The sequence below is a fragment of the Solenopsis invicta genome, chromosome 14, assembly GCF_016802725.1.
Source record: "Solenopsis invicta isolate M01_SB chromosome 14, UNIL_Sinv_3.0, whole genome shotgun sequence".
Classification (NCBI taxonomy): domain Eukaryota; kingdom Metazoa; phylum Arthropoda; class Insecta; order Hymenoptera; family Formicidae; genus Solenopsis; species Solenopsis invicta.
The window spans coordinates 14,766,285-14,794,163 of record NC_052677.1 but is presented as its reverse complement, the minus strand read 5'-3'; the positions used below and the strand labels follow the sequence as shown (position 1 = coordinate 14,794,163).

At 36.9% G+C, this 27,879-nt stretch overlaps 1 protein-coding gene and 1 long non-coding RNA gene across 5 annotated transcripts in view; one reads left to right on the top strand and one right to left on the bottom strand.

The window, feature by feature from the left end:
* Positions 1–27,879, bottom strand: part of LOC120359610 — a 244,944-nt gene that overhangs the window by 113,067 nt on the left and 103,998 nt on the right. The window lies entirely within an intron of this gene.
* Positions 1–27,879, top strand: part of LOC105207571 — a 180,818-nt gene that overhangs the window by 150,327 nt on the left and 2,612 nt on the right. For all 4 annotated transcript variants that reach the window (XM_026132320.2, XM_026132316.2, XM_026132319.2 and 1 more), the window contains 5 exons: positions 4,928–4,945; positions 22,719–22,876; positions 23,207–23,341; positions 24,158–24,348; positions 26,348–26,569. In XM_026132320.2, the coding sequence (XP_025988105.1) occupies positions 4,928–4,945; positions 22,719–22,876; positions 23,207–23,341; positions 24,158–24,348; positions 26,348–26,569 (724 nt within the window). The remainder of the gene's footprint in view (positions 1–4,927; positions 4,946–22,718; positions 22,877–23,206; positions 23,342–24,157; positions 24,349–26,347; positions 26,570–27,879) is intronic.

Here is a 27,879-nt window from a genome sequence, read left to right as displayed (position 1 = left end):
CATCTTCATACACTACATTACATCACATTAATAATATATTTGCGTTATATTACCGTAATTTACTTTAATAGTCACGAAACCGTAAGATTTTCATACATCGATTACTGTGAATGCGATTTGCATGTAACTCTTTGTTAATTTTACAAGCATCAATTTATCAGAAATTTGATTTTACGCAACGATTATTGTCATTATCGTCATTATCATCATCATCATCGCCGCTGTCATTATCATCCTTACAATATCATTCCGCAAACGGATCGAAGATCACGATGTCACGGCCAGACGATGCGCGTCATGCGAAATTGAATATCGATTAATCGCTCTCAAGATTCGCTAATGTTGCGCCGGAAGTTAATTAAGCTGCGGTAATTGCGATCTCTCTTGAGCGATACTCACCCGGCTTTCCACGAGTTATATCGCCTTAACGCTATCGAATTGCATCATTAATTTCTCACATTATCTAAAATTAAGACTGATATTCATTATTGTTGTACAACTTTAGAAAAATATTTTTTTTTCTTTCTTTTTCTGGAGCTAAAAGGGTTAGTTATCCGTTACATCAGATATATTTAAATTAATTGGATTTTAGGACTATAGCTCTTCGTCCCTATGAATTTTCAAACATTTAAACGTAAAATCACTCTCTTTCACGCATCAAATTACGAAAATTGATATGCAAAGAATTAGCGCAGCTGTTACATATACGGTAATTTCATAATTTTATCAAGATTTCGTTCCATTCGGAATAAAGAAAATTGACGCGCTCGATCTCGATCTCGATCTCGTCTACTTCTATTGAGTTTTCCCGGCCTTTTTTTTTTCTCTCTGGCTTTCTCTTCGACTTCCGCCATTGTTCTTCGCGGCCGGCGCGGCGTCGCGGCACCTTTCATCGACGCCCTTTTGTTCGCTCGCCAATAACGCTACGATAACGAGTCAATCGTATCATGGAGAATCGAAAGGTGTCAGCTCGGGAATTGCATTGTCGGGAATCGAGGAATCGATAGTCGGGTAAACCGCTTTCCCTCCTTTTCTTTTCTTTCGCTGATGATGCGCGTATTGTAAACAATTTGCGTAATTTCATGTGATTAATTGCAAATGCTTAAGACCTTAAGGTTCATAGCATCCTAAATTTGTGTACAACGAAGTACAATTAGTCGCGAGTTCGGCGCAAGATCGTCTAATTTACTGTTTGCAGTATTTCAGAAAATCGATCCTATCGATCTCAAAAGCTTGAAAGTTGAGCCTCCTAATCAAGTATATATTACGTTAATCACGTTACCTTTATGCTACCCTTTTTGTGCGGGGTGAAAAACAAGATTAATTTCGGATATTAAATACAGAGATTTGGAACTAATTTAGAATTAATTCTGCAAACAGGAATTCTGTTTGAACACCAAATGCAGCATGCAACGTTCGCAAAGGAAAATATTTATTTAAATAAATTCGTATATATGAAAATGTATAGGGGTACAAACGCGAGCGCACGTCCGCTTTCTGCGTTTATCATCTCGTGGAGGAATATTCAGTTGGCCGCAAATACGCTTTCTGTTGTCAACTGGCGAAATAGCACGAATAGTGTGAATAACGGTGATAATTTTGGCGGGAGATATTAGTGAACGAGATAGAGAGAAAGAGAGGGGGAGGGAGAGAGAGAGAGAGAGAGAGAGAGAGAGAGAGAAGATAGCAAAAGATAGAGTTCGCAAATGGCGACCATAAAAGCGTGCTAATGGTTTAACGTTTATTCGCAAAAATACTGCATACTTTATCGGCGTGCATTTCCTTTTCCCTTCACTCGACCTTCTCTCTTTTCGCTGCGATGCGCGTGGATCACACTTCGTAAATAATTTCTGTAATAAACGCACATTTGCGGACATGCACCACTGGTGATTGTTACGAAGGCACATAACATTAATAAACGTAATAATGATAATAACAACGGCAGCGTTCGAGCGCAAGACTCGTAATTGTAGAGCTGTTAATATATTAATTTAAAAAATAGTAATAACTAAATAATAGTGATAACATAGTATAACTTTGAAAAATATTACTTAAATGGAATACGCTAATATTAATATACTAATATTAATATTCATTAGAAGAAGATAACGTTAAAAACTTGTACATTATTCGAGTAAAGTAGTAGCATAAATACACGCTTTTATGTCGCCAAAAGTTGTATTTGTATTATAACGTCAAAATTAAATAATAAACCGTAGATTAACAAAAATTATTTTAGCTGAAAAAACGTGTCGTTGAAAACAAAGCGTTAAAATAAAATGAGACAATTATTTTGTTTCATAATACTTTTTTCCATATTTCTCAATTTACCATGTACCAACAATTTAGGTTTTTATTGGTTTTATTCTATTATTATTATAAAATTTTTAATTTTATTCAAACTAATTCTAAACGTATTCATATTTTGGTTTTACATTATTTCCGATTTTTCATTATCTTGTATACAAGTTTAAATACATTCGAACAATTGACGAAATGTAATATTTGCCGCTGAAATGTAATATTTGCTAAATTTGTCAAACAGTAAACGATTTGATAAAAATGGAACGGGAGCAAATGTCGGTACGTGATCGACGAAAAGTCGTCAGCCGACAACGAACGAATAACTGAATAAATAAAAAAGAAAGAGCGGAATGTCAAACTATAGGCATTTTAAATAACAAAGGGTCGGTGCCCGACATCCTAATTGCGGCGCCATTTTTTTTCGATACATGCGGCCGTTTAGGGCGATGTCCTTTTTATTCTGCAACACGCGTGTTTCGGACGTGCCTCTGCTTTTCGATTTTCGTGCGTGATCGATTTTCGGCCATTCCGCCAACTATTTTTCCGATGTGACGCGCTGTGACACGTTGTGAAAACGTTCAGCGACGAACGCCGTTCACGCGATTCACAATCGTGGCTCCAAGTGGAAACAGTAAAAGTTCATAATTATTCTTCGATACGACTTTATTTTTCTTTTAATTGCATTATATATATATGGGGGGGGGGGGGGAGCGAATCGATGCGAGCAAGAGTATGCGCGCGGTTTCTGTAATTTACGTGCAAATAATAAATAAGAGAAAGTTGCTTGTGCATGAACGCACGTATTAACAACCGTCCAGCACACATAGCATCATAAAACACAAGAATTAGCGATGAAAAAAGATTCATTAATAGATAGTTGACTTTTTCCCGTACATGAGTGCATTAATAAATAAGAGAGGACTACGAGCGCGTTACGTTTCCCGTATTTATTTAGACAACAAAGTTTACTTCTGTAGCTGAGCGTTTTTATTATTGGCTAATTAACTTTCAGTATTCACGCCGACGAATACGAAATGAAAGCGACACGCATTTGTTACCTGAAAGAGCGTGTCTTTACCTTTTACTTGTTTTCCCTGCGACTCCTGCGAGCTTTTCTGCCGCTTAACATCGCTTTATCAGACAAAAGGATTACCTTGTAATATATTTGGGCGTTTAAAGGCAAAGACATAGGTAAATCGGCAAAATACCGTGGATATAATGATAAACCGTAATAAAATGCAGCAAAAGAGATCGCTAAAAGTACGTACAAAACGGCGCATTTTTAATCGTGCGTTTCTCTCTCTCTCTCTCTCTTTTTTCTTTTTTCCTTTCTGCCAAATTACCATCTAACGTCTGAATATCTAGACAAATTAGTGGCAGTCGTGAAATTCATTGACACATTATTTTTTGGATCCGAAAGATTCGCGTGATTAAAAAAAGTGGCGTATCGTCCCGTACTGACGATACGATCAAAGTAATTGGCAATCTCCCGTTAAAACGCAACCATTTTATCAAATGTTTCGCAGCGGAAAGTTTCGCCGTTTCGTCCTTTTTGCCACGAGAAATCGCACGTTTAAACTGCAGCTAATGGAGCATTTATTGACCGAAACGCTCCTCGTAGGACGAATTCGATTAAAGTTCGACGCGATTCGATTACCAGGAGATTCGTTTTGTCGGCTCTCTGCTGGCACCGTGTTTGAAAATCTTTGGAACCTCCGTCGAAAAACCTCGGAAAGTCACGCGGATATATTCATGCGATCGTAGAAATGTAATTTATGACGCCTGTGGCGTGTATAAAATCGATTAACGCAAAAACATTCAAGATTGCACTAAGTTTTTTTTTTCTGTAAAACAGTACATTCTCTGCAATAGGATGAGCAAGTGACAGGAGTGTTATCAGGAAACTAATCTTTAGCAGGATTTTAACGAGTTTTTTTTTCTGCAAGAAATGGAGTTTCGCACAACAAAAACCATTATACAAAAGGATTTCGGACATTCTAAGAAATTATTGTTATATAAAACGTTACACGCAATTTATTTCTTCTTCTACATTCTTATTTCATTTCAACGACAGGAAAGTGGGTAAAACTCGCATTTCTTTTCTTATTCACTTTTATATATCATATAATTTAATGGATATAATGAGATACATTGAACCACGAAACTGAAATTTATATCATGCAATTTAATGGTAAACGTTATTTAGTTCTCTTTTGGAAAACCCTGTAGTTCAAATTACACGCTCTGGTAATCGTCAATCGATTCGCCATTCGTGCCCAATCACCGCAATATATAGATTGCGAAATAACATTGGAATATTTTGGTCGACGCGAATTTGTGTGAATGTTTTTCACGCTTGCATTTCACCTTTTATATTGCGTGATCGTTAGTAAACAATATTATATCAATTTAATTGTCACTTGCGCATTGATATAAAATCACAAAGTTAAGTGCTCCACGCCGTTTTCTCTCATTACAACGTTAATTGCTTTAAATAAATGATTATTAGAAACAAACTCTAATGAAAAAAAAAAAACTATCTTATATAATGATTGTTAACAAGAACAATGTGTTTATTGTCAACTGATTGTCTAATGCAAATTGTTTTGTTTATATGTTTCAGGGACTACTACTATGACAGGTGAATGTCTCGAATTTTACTCCAATATGCAGGTATCATAATATTAATTTATGTTAATGCGCGGCGCTGCGTAACTATTGATGCTGAAAAGACCGCAATTTAAAACAGTAAAAAAAACTGACAAATTAAATAGTAAACAAAATCCTTTTAGCTTTTATCGAATCTCGTGTATTTTTTTTCCGCATTTGTTTGGGAATCCGCAGTCCTTTTTCTGTTGTCCCAATTTTTAATAAAAAGCTCGTGGTTTTTCTCATTAGCAGTCATAGGCAAAACGTGCTTACGGCTTCTTTGTCTCTTTGATCTTCTCAACACGTGTTGGGCTAATTCACGCAAGTCAACAATAAGCAGCGCCCAGACGTGTGCGTTTCGCGCGAGTTGCATATCCAAAGCTCGCAGTCGCGCGAGTGTAAACGCATTCGAACAAAATAAGGGAAGAGGAACAAACGCGACGCTATGGACCTCGGGACCGTAGCACGGTGGCGGCCGTCGTGAAAACAAAAAAAAGAAAATAGTTTGCCGCGCTCGGCGTCATGGGAATGTGTCCCGTGGTGCATTCATATTTTGCCCTTTTTAATCGCGAGCGCTTCAGACGCGGAACGGTGCGGGCTTTTATTGCAACGTCCACACGGTACGATGCGACACGGCCAGAACGCTCCGCTCCGCTCCGCTCGGCTCGGTGCAACGCGACGCGGCGCGTGTTCTCAATGCTGGTCACGGAGACGCCTCTGAATAGTCACAATTAAAACGAAAGCGAAGACGCAATGCGATGCCGCGCGTTGACGTTCGCGAGGTTGCACTTCTCTCTTTTTCTTCAAGTTCCGCATTTTTAACCCTCAACGGGGACCAAGTGGGATAAACGGAGCGGTCGTTGATACGCGTCACTTCACATTGAGAGACGCAACGGGATCTCAATGGCGCATTTCGCGGAATCATTCTTTTATTATTGCTCATTTGGCTGCGCCGTGTCAACGAGAGAGAGAGAGAAAAAAAGAAAACACAGCCAGTAGTTTATTGTAATTTTCAAGAGAAATATTCCGAATACGAAGCACAGAATTGTAATAATAGAAGAGGATTGACGCGCGGATGAGAAGAGAATTCATAATTCGAAATCTCGAATCTATCACGAGGATTCGCGAGTGACGCACCGCACGCATGGGACAATTCGATTAACACGTGGATACAACGCAGCTATAATGCCCATACCTGGTGGATATTGGGTTAATTAGAGACGCCTGTCCCTCGAGATTCATCATCAGGCGACATCACACGGAATGAATTATTAGAATCAAGATTCGCGCAATTCGCTGAAGCGTGATTATTTTTTAAATGTGAACAAATTTCAATTTTAACAAATGATACAGTGAATAAATTACATTTAAGAAAAAGTTTTTTGTTAAATTTACACGAAAACAATTTCGAAATACGTACATTTTATTTTCAATACATTTCTTTAGCTCTGTACAATGACCAAAATAATATATTTTATTTTGTATTAAATTATACCTTTCATTATATCTTGTTAATTTATACCACAAATTTGTATTTTATTAATTATTAAAATATTTATTATCACATTTAAAAAATATTACGAGAAATAATCATTAACATCTTACAATCGGTACGTCTTCCGTTTTGCATAATATATCGCTCATTACTAGTAATTGTTATTACCAAAAGTATGCCATCGTGGATTGGCTCGTAATTTGAACAAATGCAAAGTGTCATTCGGTCGAATGTGCACAAAAAGCTGCCGCTGGGCTAAATTAATAATTACTATTTACGGTTATATGAGCGTAATGAATAATTATGGATTATCGACTGAGAATAACAATTTGCGACTCATTGCGCACAAATGAGGTTAATTTCGTTGCGGTGGAATGTATCGGCATTTATTTATTTTCCTATATCTCTGCAGTAAGCAAGCATACATTATCTCAATTGAAAAAATTATTTATCACGTGACGTTTGCCTTTAAGGCTGCATAATCTTTTAATTATATCAATTTATGTAATTCATTCTTCACTCTTTTAATATATTTTTAACTCTAATCTTTTGTTGGCTTTTTTTCATAAACGTTTCATCAGAATGTTATTTATATACAAATATATTTTTTAAATCGACAATTTTCCTAAGAAACACAGCTCATCTCGTATGTACGTTCGTTTTATCGTACAACCTCCCATAAATTGTCAATTTTATTTTTGACTTTACCAGTGGCGTTCCGTTATTGCAGCATAAAGTTTGCAGGAGCATAGTATGAAGTTTGTATGGTAGGAAAGACGTTCAATAAGAAAGAAGGGGAAGACGCCAGTCCTAAAATGCAGAGATGGCAATGGAGAATGAGAAGCTCCGAAGCTTACGTCTCTTCGATTATTGGCAGTGTTTCTATCAATCCTTTATATACATGTATAATTCAAACATTAGATAGAATTATATTGGTTTCCTAATAATTACACAGCGACTGGAAAGTTTTAACACGATTAATAATTAACACAATGAACTCTACATCGATTTGTTTGCTTAAGTTGGTGTAAAATTTCGTCCTTCGTAATAATATACATTTACAATAACAGCGTACATAAATGAGAAATGTTTTTCGATAATTAGCAGCTTGCTTAATGCGCTTGAACAAATCTACGATATGATATTATAATATGCGAAACATAATGCCATATTAAGTAGTACCATCAATGATGACGATACAACTGGCAGTAGAGTTGTATAATATCACTATTAGCAAGTACTAGTCGACATTATTAGTAGTATGTAATCACGATAGGAGAGAGAGAGAGAGAGAGAGAGAGAGAGAGAGAGAGAGAGAGAGAGAAAGCGCGTACGGGGTACCATGTAATTGCCTTTATTAACAAACAACAATAGACAATGCATCGTGACAATATTAGTACACACTGATCACATGTTTCATAATAATACACATATCTAATATTACCCAGACGAAAGTCAGTCGCTGTGAAATGACCAAAATTATTTGAACTTTATATTTTACACGTTCGTATTGTTATCTCTGAATTTCGTGAAAGTTTTTTTATTTTTACGTACACACCAACTGGAAATTACATAAATGTTAGAATCCCTAAATGTTAAATAAACTGTGCTGAACGAAATTACCTTGTTTTTCTGCAGCTATTTTTTCTCCCAATAACAGAATAGCTGAACAATAATAGATAATACGCACGCGCGCGCGCGTGTGCATGTGTACGTGTGTGTATAATAGATGATACATGGCGGGATTAAGAGAAGTGAAAACGATTTAAGTCGCATTTTCCGAGGTATGATCAATCTGTGGAAAAAGAGGGCGGGCTAAGGTGTTGCGATTCTCGTTTGTCGTCCTTCCAAATTAGAGGATAGCCATGTAACGCGACGCCAAGTAGTCTGAAACTGGCTGTTAAACCAATGCAAATTAGCGGAAGACTTGCGTACCTCGGAGTTTGTCCCTTCTAATTACGCGCGGGTACCAGCGAGAAAGGCTTAACCGCGTTTGCCGGGAATTAGTTGTCACCCGGTAGATGCGGAGTGCGCGAAGAACAAGAACGCCGTTATACCTGCGCGGTTTTGCACCGAGCAATAATTGCACGTACAACTGCAGCCCGTGATCGATTTCGGCGATAAGATGCAGACGCGGTTATTTATGCCTTACAACGGTCTTGTTGAACTGATTATAAGCGAGAAGCGCATATACAATTGTTCTATCGCTAAATTTCCGGCAATCTCTTTTTTGCGACGTGCCACGTTACATATACTACATGTAACTTTAATATAAAAATATATATTTAAATATATATACTGTGCAAATATATTAGAATGAATAGAATAGATTGCTTAGCTTCATACATTGAGCTTTTGCAAACTTAAATGAAAACTGTTGAACAGTTTATTGTATACCTTCAAAGGGCATCTATATAAGTAATATCTCTGGCTTGCAATATTCATAAATATTAAGTGGTTTTTAATTACAGTGAAAATTACAAAAGTTGGAGGCATTTCAATTTCAAACATTTAAAATATATCTGGATTAACTTCCGATATCCTTCTCGAGAGAGAAAGATTTGCTTATTGCAAAGTAGCAAGTATTATTTCTGTAAAATTTACTGCAACAATATTAATTGAAAACATTAAATATGTGTTTTGTGAAGCAAGTCGTTAGCGGAAAATTATGCACACATTGGATTGTGCAAACAAAAATTACCCACAGCTTTTTGATATTATAGAGTTTGTTGAATCATTCCTTGTAATAATAACGTAATGGCTTTGAGATTGATATCGAGTTCATTTACAATAGTGCGCGTTACGCATTCTACGTCATTTGTTTCCATTGTACGGATTTTAAAATGAAATTTAAAACAGACTAGATCTTTTATAATATTAAATATATATATTAAAAAAATTATTATATCATTACACAAATAAAAAATGTGTGTGTGTTTCTAAAAGCACTCAATTTTCCATAATGAGTTATATATACAATATTTACATATAGCAATAAAGGAGGTGATATTATGGCTCTTCTAGGGATTGTATCCTTGTAGATATTAGAATCATTTGCTTAATATAGTTTGCCATTATGCAGGCATTACATGGCGCTAAGCTAATATACCAATAAACAATAGCTGATATTTGCTACAAGGCATTTTTAAAGTTGATCGTATTATCACACAGATGTGCATATGTACATTTGAATCTTTTTGTTATTTAACTTTTTATTCGCTTATACACATTTCGAGTTATGCAAAGTTAAACAGTAGCATGTGATTTTGCTAATCCAACCTTGCTAATGCAACCTCTTAAACATGCTGACGCCTCAACGGCCTGTTTTTCATATCAAAGTAGTCGTTCGCTAAGTTAACTATAATATAATTCCACGGTTAATCTATAGTTCGTACTACATGTATCATAGATTTGCAGTATTGCAGTCGGTATGCGGAAGAGTTACGTGTACGTATGTACATACTTTTATATATCTTGCAATATTTTCTTAGAATTACATATATGTATTTTTTTTTAAATAAATATATAATTTTATAACAAAACACTTTTTCTAAAGAAAATTAATTTTTCTAATTTATTTTTGTGGCATTACTAATCTGTTTTTCTTCGAGCCATTATGCAGTGACATGTATTGTGCAATTATATTTTATAAATAACATTCGAAGTAATAAATGTCATAATTTTGAGCCTAGAATCGATTGAATAACACATTGACGAAAATAATCGTTAAGTTTTCAATTTAAAGTGTTGATTATTGACAAAGTTATTGTACAAAATGTAATTGGAGGGCCATAATATTACCTTCTCCTCTATTTTTCCTTTGATTCTTTCTCTGGTTTTTGAAATCATAATTTTTGCAGTTCAGTTAACATTGATCTTTCACTGCCCAATTTATTCTAGTTCTTAGCTTACATAGTTATGAATCGTTACAACCTAAAGCGTCTATTGTGAATAGAACACAAAGAGACGCACACGCGCGCACATAGCGCACATACAAAGCTCATAAAAGAACTTACTATTATTATTATTATTATCGATCATTAATATAATCGATTTACTTGGATATTTGATATTTTATTATGCAACACAGTTATGCAACAGTTATTATGTAAAAGAAGAATGCGTAAAAAAAATAAAATGTTAAAAATAAAGAAAAGAAACCGAGAGTAGAAAAGAGTAAAATAGGGAAACCATAAAATTGGAAAAAATTTAAAAAAAAAAACCAAAAATAAAAAGTCAAGAATGGAGAAAATGGAAAAGTTAAAAATAGGGAAATCATTAAAGTAGAGACAATTTTTAAACAAGCTTGAGACAAATACTGTAAATATTTCTTCGTTCTTTAAAAATAAAATTGCTCTCAACATTCGGGCTTTTAAAATTTGCGATCTCTGTGCTGACAATTTCTCGCACTACGAAGTAAACACAGAATACAGCTAGAGCATCAATCAACATCGACGGAAAGGGACAACTCTGAAATTCAATTCGACTTTATATGCCCTTTTTTTTAAGAGCATGTACACACAACGATATATCATACTTTTATTACATGAATTAGCAAACAAGTGTAAAAAATGCGTAAACAAAGCAACAATGAACTATTTTATTCTGTATTTTGACAAATGTGAGACTCGTAATAATAATGTCTAGTTTTTGCATTTCTTCTAAATTTATCATTGAGACACTACGAGATTTTCTAACTAAATAACTATTTTACTCGTTACGTCAACCCTTTTTTATTCATTTATTGTACTTGTTATGCAGATGTCTCGACAAATCATGTTACGTCTTATTTAATTTGGCGTTTGATCGGGATGCCCGTTCCTGTACATCGAGCAAGAGAGATTAATTAGGGACGAACGTCTCTGAAGACACCTTCGCGACTTCGAGGGCCTAATCGCGTGCCATCGATACGTCCCTTGACCCTCGATGTCGGGACGTCGGCGTCGCGTCGGCCTAAACGCTCGATCCCCATCGATGTGCATTAAGTACATGGATCGTGCATCGCTTAATGCACGTCCTATCCCCGTCAAATTAAGCGTTATTGCCACGTGAAATTAATCCTACGCCACATGGAAATGAGAGAGTATCGTTATTACAAAATAACCACAGACTTCCTCGTTATAATCACGGTTTTTATGCTTGATTTTGCAATAAATATTAAAGCAAAAAATTTCACGGTTAGCTTAAGGTATATTAAAGTGGCGCTAAGGGTTGAAGGGATAATACACATTTATATACTTTTTTTATAAACACAAATAACTTTAATAAGTGAAAAAATAATATCAAGTTTATCAATTTAATGTTTGTTATCTTTTTTTTTACGAATTTATTTCTTCTAATACACTCGTTTAACACTGTTATCCGATTTATTTGCCGGTATCGAAACATTTAAAAACGCCGAATCCGAATAAATACCAGGATGGTCAGCCATGCTTTTTCGCGAGCGAGTCAATTATCAACTTTGAAATCGACGCTACAACCAATCAAGTTACAGCGGTGAAGTTACACGGCATCATCCCTTTGAAAAATGCGAAATGCATTCGACATTCGACTCTGCAAAAGCTAAAAACTAGCGATACGCTTCTATATTTAACTTGTTTTCGCGAGCCATGCCGATTTATGCAAATATGTATCCGCAGCTATAGATGCGCAATGAATTGCATATGTGCGATGCGCTTTGATCTTTATAATATGCACGACGGGGTCGCCGTGTGATTTTCAATATATTATTAAGTAATAGCAGATTTTTTCATAATTAGTCATGAAATACCCATAACATATTTTTAAATATATATTTCCGTGCATATATATTTTTTATAGCATTATACTTCAGAGATGTATCGTCATAATTAAGAGAAAAATGATAATAAATTTTTTTGTGTCTGTATCAAGTGCTTTCTATTTAAAGTGTATCTCGGGAATGTGTATCACAACTTGCATTGTTTCTTAGCAAAACTTCATCTTTTTTTTATACCGAGATGCTCTGCGTATTATTGCGACGATTTCTTTTATTACGAACTCTTAATTATTCTAAATTCAATGCTTTATCACCCACGAAATGGCACTGCGAGTGATAATGGCCACCAAGATAATTTACGATCGATGTCTTTAATCGTTTCTAGAAACCGCAGCTGAATTTAAACGCTGAAAGTTTTCATCGTGAAAGTAAACGGCCGCCTCGCGCTTCTTAAACTTTTCCCTCATCCTTTTGTCCGCTTTCATGCGATCAATCGCACAAATATAGCGTTCGTTATGTTCGAAAACATCCCATAACCGATCAAAGTTTAGAAAGCTTTTGCAGAGGTTATATAAAAGCATTCAATATTTCCATGTTGTTTATTTCTAACTGTTAATTGAAAAAGAGACTATTTGAACATTTTTGTTATTTTACATGTAAATGCAAATACACAATATAAATAATAATCGAACAATTAAGCGCTTTTAAAAACAAATTCTTTTGATATCTGTTTCATTAAAATAGAAAAAAAATATTTTCCGGATGTTAATAGACAATCGCAATAATATTTAACCTTTTGCTAATTGGATATAAAATGGATTCTACGAAGATATTAATGCGTCCATGGGAGACAAAGTATACCAGATTTACAAAAGTATTAAGATTTCAGAAGCTTTTAAAATCTATCTTGCCCATTTATCAATTTAATTAATTCAATTAATTTCCTTGCAGATTTGACGTTTAATAATTCTATTATGTAATTGCGTCGTACGCATCACGCACGTACAATCGGTAATTTAGTGAAAATTTCAACGTCAAAATCCGCGCTCGCCTCGGTCGTCCGCGCGCGACAATGCAACAACAATTTCAATGATGATTTATTAATATCGGCGCGGAAAAGGGTGACAAACACGACCGCGAAAAGCTATAATTGGCAGCTGGCAATCGTGGAAAACGCGATCCACCTTCATTATTTTGACGTCTCGCGTAATTGGCGGCGCGTCAAACGCACAAAACGCTTTTCACTTCTTCGCGCTTAGACTGCAATTTAATCGAAACATCGTACTGAATTAATGGCACCCGGATGGGGAGAAAAAAAGAGGCTAAAGGAGGAGGGGAAAAGGTGGAGGGGAGAGGTCAATGCCGATGCCGCCATTGTTGGTCAGTGCGCATAATTTGGCTTTCATGAAAAATCCGAAATATTCCATCGCGATTTAAGCGAAATTAATTGCGGCATTAATATTCGCGCGATGAAATGCGGTGGGCGGCGGAAGAAGAGGATGTAATGCAAAATCGATCGTGATAACATCGCTTCTGTGCGTACAGAAACGTATCGGAATTACACGTATGTCTATTTCTGTTAAATCGCCTTCATCTTTACTAATTTATACTAATAATTTTTATTCATTATTATTCACGTATGTGTCGCTTCATTTATAACGTATCCTCATGTGAAACTTGATTAATTTTCTTCAATTATATTTCATTCTTTTAGAGTTTCGATACCTAAATCTTATTTGTAAAATTTGAGAATATTTAAATACGGTGTCTGTATGTGACATGAGATCTGGTAAGAAATTCTATTCAATTATTTAAGGCAGAAATTTCATTTCGTTGCTATGAAAAGCCAAATGATTGCAAATTGCAAATAAATCGACCAGAGGAGAATGCGAGTGCAATATAGAAATAGAAATAAAAGAAGAAATCAAAGTTAAAAGATTGTATAATTATACTAAAAAGGAAAGATATTATTTTATAATAACGAGATAACTTTAGCTCGTGTTCTCGAATATAAAAAATTTTCAAGAGAAAGAAATTCAAATTAGATGTTAATCAATTTATTGTTATAACATTTATTTTTAAAACGTTTTATACTTAGTTCGCTTCTAACGAACATTTTTAATCAAATTAAAAATTTCTCATCTCTCGAAAGGTCACTAAAAGACAGAGAGGTTGACAAGTAACATAAGTTTACTAAAATATTACACGATAACGTTTAGAAGGCACCGATCTAATTAGCATATCTAATTATAGTATGTTGATTAATTAAATTTCACACTCGCCATGCAATTATTAATTCAAACATTTTTCACTAATAGAAGAGAGATAGCTTACAAAAAGAGAAGCGGAAAAGTGATGAGTGGGGAATCCGTAAGATGCGAATCACGAGAAAATTTGAAGAAAAAAAAACGGGAGAGAAAAGCGAAGACGACGGCGAAGGAGAAAAGGTGGAAGAACGGCGTCGCTGCCACCGCGTGATTTGTGGAAAACAAATAATTGTCAGAGCTGCCAATCACAGTGCTCGTTGGCCGACGTCCGTCCGAGGGTTAGCCTGTGATGAAAATCCGCCGATTTATTGGCCGACCTTCTTTAGGCTCGTCTTCGAACGTCACCGTCGTCCGTCTCGACGAAATTCTTCGTTTTGTTCGGATTTTCCCGGTTGAGTTTAAATTTAGATTGGAAAATGTTCGTTCTTTTAAGTGAAATTTAGCGGCAAATGCGGAAATTAAAATGAATCGCCGTGAGAGACATTATTTCACGTGTTCTACTTAATAGTCTTGATAAGAGGCGTTAATCCTTCAAATCCTAGGTATTTTATTCTGTCGAGAGTTGACAGCGACATCGTTCAAAAATAATCGCGAAATGTACTCGCGAAACATAAAACCATTTGTGAACAGAAAAAAATTTAGTATCAAATCAACAATCTTTGTTTCATATATAAGCAAGGATATAAAATATAAAATCTTCTTGAAAGAATTTATAATCTTGAACAGACATAATTTGCTTACATCAAGAAAATTTTTCTCTTCATGTAAGCAAATCGTGTCTATTTAAGATTATATAATTTTCAAAGAAAATTTATATTTTTGCTTATGCATATATAAAACAATGATTGTTGATTTGATATTAATTTTTTTTTTTCTGTGCGAGATTAAGAGAGAGAGATAGGGAAGAATGGAACGGACTCTTAATCTCAGGCATACATGTTTTCACAACGTTGATCATGAGTCGAATGCACACAGCGAGCCCTCATGCAGGTCAGCATGCCCCACGACGGTGCCAACACACTCATTTGGTCTCGTGCATTCGTTGGTCCTTATTTTGTAGCGAATCAAATCGCTTTTACACGGGATCGGACCAAATGCTAACCTTTTGCGAGGAATCGGAAGTCTTGATATCAAATAAAGTAAAGACTTTTTCATAGTAAAATTAATACATTTATTTTAAGATAAAGAAAAAATTATATTTAGACGTGAAATTGTTTTTACACTGAAACTTATTTGGTATCGGAATTATAACATAAAAGATTTAAAACTTAACAACGAAAAGTTAACGATATACATGTATGCATGTATATTGTATATATGTTGTTTATAAATGTGCATGTGTGCGTGTAAAAAGAGTGAGACATTCTGGGAATTTGGTGTCGGAATTGGGAAAGGGGAACAGAGGTTTAAGAATATTTTCTTAAGCGTAAGATAATTTACAGCATGTTTTATCCAGGTAGAAAAAAATTGAACAGTAAAATCTTAACTCGAGTAAAAAAAGGTTTGAAAAACTTAAATTCTAAGCATATTCAAAGCGGCAATTTAAACTTATTCTCCTTCCCCTTCAGGACAATTTGGAAGGAAGGAATCGAAGACTTCCAGAATTTCTTCGAAAAATTCTAGTGGAAGCGAGTTTACGAGGTTTTGCGCTTCTTCATGAGAAGCTAAGGGGAAAGGGGGAGGATTTTCCTGAAAAAACTCGAAAGCTGGGGAGTAGGGGTCCTCGGGTGGTCTTCGAACCGGTGAGTCGGGCGAACAATAGAAAAAATCGGGTGGAGGTGAAGGAGGGAAAAAATATGTTGGCGAAGGGGACGGTTCCCAAAAGCACGCTAGATGCTCTTCGGAGGTGTTGAAATAAGGAATAGAATATGGGGAAGAAGATGATCCTGGGGATCGCTTAGGACTAGGTTCTATGTGTGATACAGGGAAGAGAGAGAGAGAGAAATCATCATTTATTGAGCGCTCTAAGTAGTTAGCCTCTCAAGCGCTAAGACAGGGAGAGAGAGGAGAAGTACATGACTTGACTTAAATCTAAGCGATTGATGGTTCGACGAAGCGCTCGCCTGTTCTGCCGATTATGGGACCATCAACGGTTCGCGGCGGCACGAGGTTTATTCTTGTGTTGACGTTGGCCTCGTTTTTTCAATTAATCGCGATTTTAATTATCGGCGATCTAAGATAGGGCCGCCGTTTCTTTCTCTCTTGTTCTTCAAGGGATAAATAAAAGATAATTTTAAATAAAAAAGTAATTAGCATAGGACTGCCCGTGAGGGAGGAAAACGGGCTTTAATCGGATTAACGAAATATGACCTCCAGGAATAAAATCAATTAAATTAAAAGGAAAAAAGTGGGAACCCTTGAGTCGAATCGGCGATAGAGCTCGGTCAGACCCGAAAAGAGTTAAGGCGGAATGGAGAGTTAAAATCTCTTGAGTCAAATCGGCAATAGAGTTCGATCAAACCCGAAAAGGGTTAAATCGAAATAAAGGGTTAAATGTAAAAGAAGAAAAGAGAGAAACGGAAGGGTAGTTAATTATGAGATTTACTTCGCGTGAGATCTCGACGAGAGAAAGAAAAGGGCCTGTATGCCGAGGAAAGAAACACTCGGATAATTTAGTTACTTACTACTTGGTGCTTAGAAGCGATGTTTAACACGTCGGAGCGATTCTCGAAAGTCGCAGCTCGATGGAGACGCTTTCGGGTGCACACAAAGTATGCGTAATGAGAGGGCAGAAATCTTTCCAATCACTCACGGTGAGCGCTCAAGAATTTATGGGTTCGAACGGAATCGAACGTAGTCTTGGGTCAAAAAAATCTAATTTCGGAGTGCCTCCGCTCTCCGTGTCAGCCAATTTTATATTTGAAAGAGTAGGTCGATCAAACACTTTTTGATCCCCCATCAGCTCGACCAAGTCCAATCGGGATCTCTCTAATTTGATTATTTGCACTATGATTGGACGAGAGATGTCGGCGTCGTCAAGGGATGGAAATATAAAATATTTAGATCACGACTTTCATATTTAGTCTTGGCGGCAAGATCGGATGGAGCAAGTTGATCGTCAAATTTATGGTTTTGCGAGTGAGAAGTGTTTGGTCCAATATGACAGTCTGTGTGACTGCTTGTCATATTGAAGTCCCACTCTGCTCTCGCTAAGCAGTGCAGAAAATCTTCGCATCGAGCCGTTGCGAATTTCGAATCTAAGCGCCGACATCCGGCGGCAACACGTCGATCTCCAAATTCGCGATCGTGTGCGAATGAGAAGTATTTACTTTTTAATATGGCATCTGATATGACAGCTTCTCGTATCGTACTTTTTCGCTGCGCTCGCTGGACGGTAGGCTTCCGGTGCGAAATTCAGTACGAAAGCCTTACGCGGTTTTTGCATCGAGCGCACCGAGTCATACCCGAGACTTCCTACCGGCAGTACGAGTGAAGGAAAACAATCGTGGAGCTCGGACGTAACACAAGTAACGAACGAGACAATTGTTGACAATTTCACAACGCGTTTGTCATTAGTGTCGTTATCATTTCGCCGCCATTACATTTATTTATTGCTTCGCCACGTATTTGTTGTAACGCTGCCATTAGTTGCCGTCACCCGTAAAAAGTCGCACGCGCGTAAAAAAAATGTCAGAATGAAGTGGAAAGTGGATAGCGAGCGGGGACAGAAGGGGGTGGGATTGGAGGGTTACGAATGGCCTCGTTATGGTATAGAATTATGACGTCGGTTATGAGAGACGCAATAATTGCGGGAAAACGCCGACCTGGCCACCGACAGAAATATTATTTATGGCATTGAGGGGATGAGCGGAAATCGCGATACTTGCGATAGTAAAATATGGTCGACTGGTTTTGTCCGTACCCGAGCGTACATTGTGACGATGTCTCGACACATTCTGATAAAAAAAAAAAAAATGCGTGATTTATTGACCTTAGATAGGATAAAAATGAAGAATAAGAAACAAGTAGGTGGCGATGTTGCGCCGCTGCTCGCAACGCGCGATCGAATTGTTATATATAAGCAGGCGTTGAATCAACGTCGTTGCATCAACAATCTCCTCGATCCTTGAATTATTAGCATAACGCCCTGTCGCTTTGTTCCTTCGATTCGCTCAAGCTATGTTAATTTTACCAGACTTCGCGCGAGGGTAATACTCGCTTTAACGATCGTTTACGTTTTCAAGCCGTGTACACGTGTAAGGGCATTTGTGACTGCGAGCCGGAAACACGCGTCATCTAATTCAATTTACATCGCGTGGTACATTATTTATATTTAATTTATATGGCCGCGGTGCACAATCCTCGAATGGGAGAAGGGGCTCGGCTCCTTTTGTAGTAACACGGTAAGCCTATTAGCTCGCTCGTCTGTCTGTACATCCGTGGCGCGTGTGACAGCTTGCCGCGCCGAATGAATTTTAATGAAATCCAGTGTGTTAGAGGGAACGCGAGCCGGCCCCCGGCCACTACCCCCGGCTGAATTTATCCGACAAATTCTCCCTCCGCGTTGTCTAATCTGAATACATGCATATCCGAGAGCCGCCACCGTATAAAGTGGAGACGCGACGACGTGGACGACCGGCGGCGGCGTCGGCGTCGTTTTTCGGCGGGCACGTCGTCCCCGGGCCGAGATTGAGCGCGCTCGATTAAACAGTATGGAATCTGAAATAACACGGAATATTATACACAAAGAGAGATTGGACGTTCCGCGTACCGTCCCGAAAATTTTTGCGAGTTTGAATTCATAGGGATCTGCTTTGCAATTCGAGAGGTGAAATAAATTAAATTATGGTATATTATTCCATCGTGTTGAGAGATTCTCGAGACGGTGAAAATTACTCGTGTGTGTAAGAACGATCAAACATGTTTGATGTTAACCTACTTACGTCCGTTGTAGCAATTAGAAGCCTTACTCAAAATGGACAGATGTGTGGCGTTGTAACGTCGATGCAATTGCACTTTTACATGTGCAAATGGCCCAGATTGATTGCAAATCGACTTGACATTTATCCGATTTGGAAGACCGCGAGAAAATTATTTAAGGCTTCTAAAATTCACCATGTAAAAAGAGATGTGCAGTTTGAAAATAAAAATTCCACCTTATCGTTAACTTATCATGTCAACGGAAGCGCGGTAAATTTCTTTTAAATCTCCAACTTGCAAATCCTCTCTCGCATGCTCGATCGTCAAATATTTATTCAAATATATTTGTAATATCTGTCGGAAAATTAATTTAGAGAAGTGAAAAGTTTGTCTATAAAGATTGAATGACCACACTGAGAATGCAACAGCTGACTTGGCTGATAACTGGATGGTACTTCGGGAAGCGTTAAAACTGTTGAAACATACTGGCGAAGAACCTCGAGCGACGTCGAAAATGATGCCTTGTAGGTCTTTTCCCCATCTTTTCCCGATCATCCCTTTTCGCCTGTCGCGACCCTTCGCTATTATTCGCGACTTCCGGAGAGGAAAGAGCAAAACTCGTCTTAAAAGAACTTTTAACAACGGCAGGGAGGCACGAATTCGCGCGCACTCCTGCAGCCCCTTTACTGGTTTAATCCTTAAATAACACCTCGTTTTTCTTCGCGAGACCATCAGAATGGTCTGTTACGTTTCCCGTCTGCCTCATTCTTCGGAGGAAAAAGGATAGAAAAAATTTTATGAAACATATAACAAGTCTAATTCGTTAAAACGTAAAAAACACGTACGAATCACAAAGTTTATGGAAACGTATTGGCTTAGAAATCAAATGTATAAAATAATACGGCATAAAGTCGAAATAATAAAATATTGTATATAGTATAAAAACGCGCTGTCAGGTGTTCCAGTGACGTTTTTAATTTTTTTGAGAATTTCATTTCGTTTGATTTTCACTGGAAAATCAAACGTTTAAAATTTTCTAGCGAGCAGGAATCGGCAATGCCCGACAACAACGACGTGAGCATTGGCATATGTCAGTAATATGATATTTTTATTGTCAGGATTCAAGCTTTACCGTTGTTTGCGTGGGAGGCGTTGAGATCGGCTACGAAACCGATACAACAATAACAATAGAGAGCTATATATCGATTATTTTTCTGCGCATTGTTGTGACATGACTGAATTGCTTTATGTACGTCGTAACGTGTATATCTGATTTCAGCAAATACGTCTCGGTGAAGCGACTTCCGATTCCTATTCATTATGTACTTAATGTCAAGACACCGCTGCCATTGTCTCTAGCGTATTGTATAAACGAACAGGAAAATCAACAATAAAAATATCGTCTAAAGAAATGTGTACACATCTTTATCATTTCTTTATTTACGATCTATACGAACTTCGTGCTTTCGCTGTAAGTTTACGTTGAACAGTTCCAATATTTTTTCGTATTAAAAAAAAAACGACAAAGATCGTACTTTATGGATCGTGTTTTGATACACCTATTTAAAAGACGAAATATCTTGCGAGCACACATTGTGTAATCGTGTGACATGCGTGCGCGAGATCGAGTGAGCGATGAGTCTCATATCGACAATTTTATATTTAGCGGTTAAATATACCTACATCAAGGCGTGATTGATGGTGATTTAAAACGAGCAGAAAATAAAGTATAACCCAAAGAAGAGAAAAAGGAAAATATAATCTGAGGATAAACTGATGCAGTAAAGATTTTAATCCCCGGGAATAGAGAAATTTCAACTTCAAAAGAGTAATTTGTTCACGTTCGGAAGAAGGCGGCGTTCCTTCCATTTTTCTCTTTTTTTTTTTTTTTTTTTTTTGAAGGGGGAAAACTTTTCGGAAACGATACATTTCGAGCGTCATGAATCCAATCAAAAGGTGCGCGGAAACGCACTTCGTCTCGCACTAAAAAGGAACGCAAACGGAGGCAATTTGCAAGCTTGCATCTCCGGTATTTATGGCAAGCGGCGGTTCTGGCATCGTAAAATCGCACGCATATATTCCGCATTGTGTTCCCGTAAAGCGAAATCCGCTCGAGCAAACTCCATCCGCCGTGATACGGCCCTCAATGTTCACATTTTGTATGTTGCAATAAGAATATCATATACCCTTGTTATCGTTCATAAATTGCAATTAATGGACCATGAGCGTATGATTCTATTATTGTAATAGAATAATTCTTATCTTGCCTTCCGGGGGAATCGTTCGACGGGAATGATTTGTGGAACTTTTCCAAAAATCAATTTTTCAGTTATACGATATAATTGACATGACGTTTTTTCATTTTTATTATGCGTGAGATATCCGTTCTTTCCCCGTCATTACGCGATATGCATTTTATATTAGTTCGCAAAGTGATACTATCGAAGGAAAAATCTCGGGATAATACGATCTTAATTCGCGGGAACCGTATTGGATACATCCTGAATTATTCAAATCTAATTTATTTTACCGCGTACTTCCATCTTTCGAAGTTTTAAAGCAACAATCGCTTTAGCTTCCTTAAAGCTGATCCTTCCAATTCCGGCGAAAATCTCTACTCGATAACAACTAATTGTTATCGAGTAGAGATTTTCGAGTAGAGAAACGTAAAGAAACCAATATACGTATATCATAACTTATTAATAATACATTTTTTTTTTTTTAGAGAGGACATAGTTGTATGTCCTCTCTAAATTACGCTTTTATGCGATTATTTACAAGGAATTAAAACTTGTTCGCACTTCTCCTATTTAAATAAAACGTCTACGGGGAGAGGAGGGGAGAGGAGGGGCGACAGGAAGGAAAGCGCGAAATGTTATAAGAGGAATTACAGTTTTTCTTCAAAATAAAATAACGAAATAAAAATGACATGCAACACCACCATTGCGGCGTGTTACATACTGTGACAAAGGGAAGTCTTTTAAAGAACTTCTCGTTGCGGGATCTCGCGATTCTGTAAAATGCATTTAATGCCGCACATTTATTCCACCGTGCACCCAAATGTATTCAAGGAAATGCTCTCGTTTGCGAAACGGCTTATACAGTTGTTCATTTGCAAAGTTGTCGATGTAGAGTACCATAGACTCTTATTTAATTGTAAAACATAAAAGAGACGAGTATTAATAGACGTATAACATTAAAATGCAGAGTATAAAGAGCGAGTAACAACAGATTAAAAGATATCCAGCTCTTTACAGGAAAAGATAAATAGATAGATAGAGAGAGAGAGAGAGAGAGAGAGAGAGAGAGAGAGGATGTGGGCGCATGTATTCGTATGTGGAGGAGCGTACAAATCTAACGTAATGTATACACTAATGTATTTTGCAAAACATCCTTCTGTTTGCAGTTACTACGCGTCGACCGCGTTTCCGCCGCGCTTAGCACCGCCGTTAAAGCGACCGCGTTTGATGCCACCGACACGAGCACAGCATCCAAAGCTACAGAAACAACAATCGACGGCAAACACCGGCACGATACCCGACTTGAATCAACTTAAAGTGTACAGTAAGTACCGCGCGTTCAGAGACAATATAGCGTTTTCATTATCCGAGATGTACTTCGCTCTCTCTACTTCTTCTACTTCTTCCTCGCTTTAAAATCGAATATTTGGATCTAGTAAATGGGTGAATTTAATATTTCAATCATTTCATGTCTCATTTATCTGTCTCACTGTAAAAAAATTGTGATACACGTTTTAATTATGATTAGTTAATGTTGCCGTTATTATAATGAAATAATTATTCTCCAAGTTTATAAGTTATCTCTTCGCGTAACGCGGAGTCCCAAAGCCTTGTCGAGCAATGAAGGCTGGGTTTAATTGAAGGTATGTCGTAGGCAATCCAGATATACTGATCTGCGGCAACTGCAGGGAGATGTTCACGGAACTCGGGGAGCTGTTGGAGCACAAGCGGAACTACTGCAAGCTGCGGTTCACATGTAAATGTCACACCTTCAACGGAGCCGCCCCAAGTATGTACTCGAAATAAACTTCGAGGCGCCTCCTTCCGGTACGTAAACGCGCTCCGAATCCCACCGGAAGATCCAGAATTAATAATTACCCATCGCCCATCACATTAATCGCTTATACTCGGCAGTTGATACTCGTTGATCATTTAACAGTTCGACAAACTTTTTACATTGTCGTTGCGTTATTCAATCAGAACTTATATCTGTATATAAATTAAAACAGATTACTTATATTCATTAAATTCAATATTAATTGGTTGACGTAATTGATGACAAATTTATGCCTTTTTGCACGGCGAATTAAATTACACAAACAAGATAAGTATCGCGTAAAATCCTTCATATCATATTCCATTAAAATAAATACATAAATGAACGTGTTGTGTTTATTGTAAATCAAACAGTTTCATACGTTCAATTTAAATTATCAGAGAGAAAAATAATGTACAAATTCCAGTTTCCTTACGGCGGCTCGAATTATGTGTATTGAACCAAAAAAAGGGACAAAATGAGACAAGGTTAATTTAAAAAATTAATTGCATTGATCCAAATTCAATTTACTTAGAGGAAAAAAATTTTTCCTACGCTTGTAGACAACTTAAATTGACAATACTAACAAATGCATTATGTTCTCAGTTGAAAACTTGTATAAAAAATCTATTAAGCAATCTATTATTTATCCGTTGTACGTGATAGCGTTTCGAAAGAAATCAGTTTTTAATGTTTGTCTTATTCTGCTCTTTGCCGTGGCTCACTGTGTGACACCACAACTGTGTCTTTAGTTTATTTATTAACACCCTGCGCGTTCACACAAAACAGGAGACTCGACGACAGCGTTGCTCTGCGTTCTCTGCAAGTTATCCTTTCCAAGTGCTTGGGAATTGATGGTCCATGCCCAGGCAGCTCACATGATCAACATTTACGAGCTGGGCACAAGAGCGCCGAGCCCGTCACGGAGCCCTAGCCTTGACCAGCCAAAGGAGTCGTCGCCTTCCCCGCAGGATTTCCAGGTTAATTCTCACCCCCTCTTACGTCCTGTCTGAGATTTATTATTTACGCCGACGTCATGCAGCAATATTTTACAAAATCGCGCAGCCTGAACTGAAGAATTAATAGTTTCCGCCTCGGGTACGGCGAAGGGTGGAACGAACAACTAGAAGGGAGCAGCTCGCAGTTCACCCTCGAGGCAAAGTGATTCGAAATAAAAGACACTTTACACTTTAATCACTGGGCCTATTTTACTTTTCATTGTTTGTAATTAGATTATTGTCAGCTAATTACAGCGGAATTCTTTAACAAATTTACAAATTTATTTAATGAAATTACACCGTAATATATTTTAACCGATCGGATATGTAAATATATTGACTCACGAGTTTCTTTTCCCTCAGATCATATTTAATATATTTGTCAGCAACCAATTAATGAATATCCGGAATTGTTTTATCGTCGCGCACGCATTTTTCGAGTAATTAAAATGCGAGATCAACGAAAATATTTGACTATCCCGGAGATATATCTAATTATCCAACCTGACGCGACGACCAATCATTTAAATAAGTAATATTCTCTCACTTTCATTAATTAATTTGTGCGTTCATTACCAGCCAATGATTAAATTACTTGTCCCGTGGTATTGATGTTATGTTACCGGTAATGCAATCCTCACTCTACCATCTTCCAAAGTTTTTTTTTTTTCCCCCATATAAGATATTTTATATTTCTGTGTATTTTTAAATTTAATCATTTCTCGTGAAAACTTTCAAATATAATAAAAACCTTCGGAATTTTTTATTTTACATTATAAAGAACGTCCGACTTTCACAGTGTGTTTCGGAATAATTCTTGCCGTATCCTTGATTGCGATTTGATTTGTTCAAGTAACGGGAGATTTATATATGCAATAAGTAGGTCACCAATATCGAAACTCAATCGTTAGAAAAAGACAAGTTTCGCCCGCGCAGCTCATTTCACACAGCGCTGTATCCTTTTCTCTCTTTCTCTTTTTTTTCCCTTTCTGCAAAACGACACGTAGACTTCCGTCACATTTATCGGAGCGTCGTCGCGAGGAGATCCGAGGAGGCAACAAAGAGGCATCGCGACGATACGCGTCGTCAGAGACACGAGATATATCCGTGGACGACGACGCAGACAGTCTTCCCGACGACGCTTGACGTGCACGATTTTCACGAAGTTGTATAGAACCGGAGTAAGGGGGGAGGGAGAGAGAGAGAGAGAGAGAGAAAAAGAGAGGAATGTGCGCTTGCACTCGGCAAAAGCAACCCCAGTGACCGACGCGAAACACGTCGATTCCATCGAGGCTAACTCTGGGGTTGACGTATCGACAGAGAAACATATGACGAAGTAATATTTTTCCACGCCCCCTCGGGTGATGGCATTTTCCCGCCACTCGCTCACCAGCTCTCCCCTTAACAGTTTTCCCATCGACAGATAGCAAAACCGAAAATTGTACTTTCGATGTTAAATATCGCAGTAACTATTCGCTCATAGAATCCATTCTAATACATTTTTGTACGGAATAATAGGGCGAAGAATTTTTCATCTAACGATTTTTTTTCCATTAACAATAGAATTGTTATTGAAAAATACATTGCAACAAAATAAAAGGAATATAGAGCGAATATAAAATTGCAATGGCATTTGACGATTAATTAATAATCTAAATCAAATGTATTTTCGTCAGTGTACCAAGCCTTTCTGGTAAATGTTGCTATGTGAAATGTACATGAGATGATAAATTTAAAAACTGAGAAAAAAAATGAGATGACATTTTTTTTTAGACGATAAAATCGCTAATGTTAATCGTAGTATGTCGCTTATTGACAAACGAGCACCCGCGGCAACACGCAACGCTGCTGCAATTTCCTGTCACGACCGTACGCAGCTTCTTGCAAGGATAAATGATTTCAGTACAGATACCTTCGTTTAATCAGTTTCCCGTCTGCGATAATCTTGCGTAACGGTATTGATCTATGGAATCTGTGACAGGAAATCAAGGCTACGGATTGCGAAGAGCGCGCAGAGGAGGAGGAACTTGATGGACACGAGTTAATACCGTCCCCCGACAGTGGCAAGTCAACGGACAACGAAGCGGCTCTGTCGCCGATCAAGATTCGATCTGACGTTAACGGGTTGGATCACGAGGACTGCGACGAATTGATCCACGTCGAGAACACCACGCAGGCGTGCATCATGCATACTCTCAGCATTGTAAGTCTTCAGTTCTCTAGTTCGCATCCTTAGATCAGAAACAGCATCAAACGCAAATATGAAGAAATTTCAATGGCACTCAATGGCGATAAAGAGAAATAGCTTTTGATCGAAAGTTCCATTATTGAAAAAAATTTATACAAATAAATAATATCTTATAAAATATTTTGAAAGTTACTACTTCGAAAACATGTTAATTAGGAAATATGCTTCCTAATTAACATGTTTTCGAAGTAGGATTGCCGAACCACTTAAGTTATTTTTTATCATATTTTCCATTTGATTTTTATTTGTATGCAAACAAATATTCCAAATTATCTCGATATTTCAAGTATCTCAATAACAGTTTTTAACCTTTCATCAAAACAAATTAATTTATTATCAATCTCTTTGCAGCATACTGCTAAAGATACGGCAGCCAGTCGTCTAAATCGCATAGCTGTCAATTGAAAGTATTAAAGTGAATTAAAATAATAAAAAATATAAGAAATCATGAACTAATAATGAATTTTATTAATAAATTATTGAGACAAAGATGAAATATTTAATAAATAATAAAAAAGTAAAGACATCGAAATAAAACTGGTTTGAATTTAATTCTGCAGTTGATATATTTTTGTTCGTATCAATTATTAGTTTTGCTATTGTCATTTATCCGTCTTAAATGCCAATTATTGTTATATATTTATTATAATACTATTTATTGTAATAGAATTTGTAACGATACGACTTAAGAAACTTGATAAATTTTATAAAAATATCGATTTAATTGTTGTAAAAATTGCAAATACATATACACAATAAATGTAAAATATTTTCCAATAAATCTTTTTTTAAGAAGACGTAAAAATTCAATATAAAATTGCATGATTATATTATTATCAGCTATATAAATTGATCAAAAGTTAACATCAGTTAATATCACCATTTTGAAAGTGTAATTAGCACGCACAAAACAAGAGATGTAAACTTTATCTATATATTATTCACTTTTCATTTATTTCATATTTTTTGTCATTGAGTGTTGCGTATGTCAAGTAAAAAATGTAAAATATTGAAAAAATACAATTTAACAGACCGGCACGCATTGAGCAACTTTTCTCTAGTATCGTATTATTAATATTATTTCTCTCTCTCTCTCTCTTTCTCTTTATTCATTTTATTGCAATACGAATCAAAGTAAGAAGAAATCCATAGCTTAGCAATAGGAGGGACAGGCATACGATTCTCTGTCACGAGGCACAGTCGGAAACGACACGATGACAGAAATATAGACTTGGACTACGTGTCGTAAGGACCGTAAAGAGCGT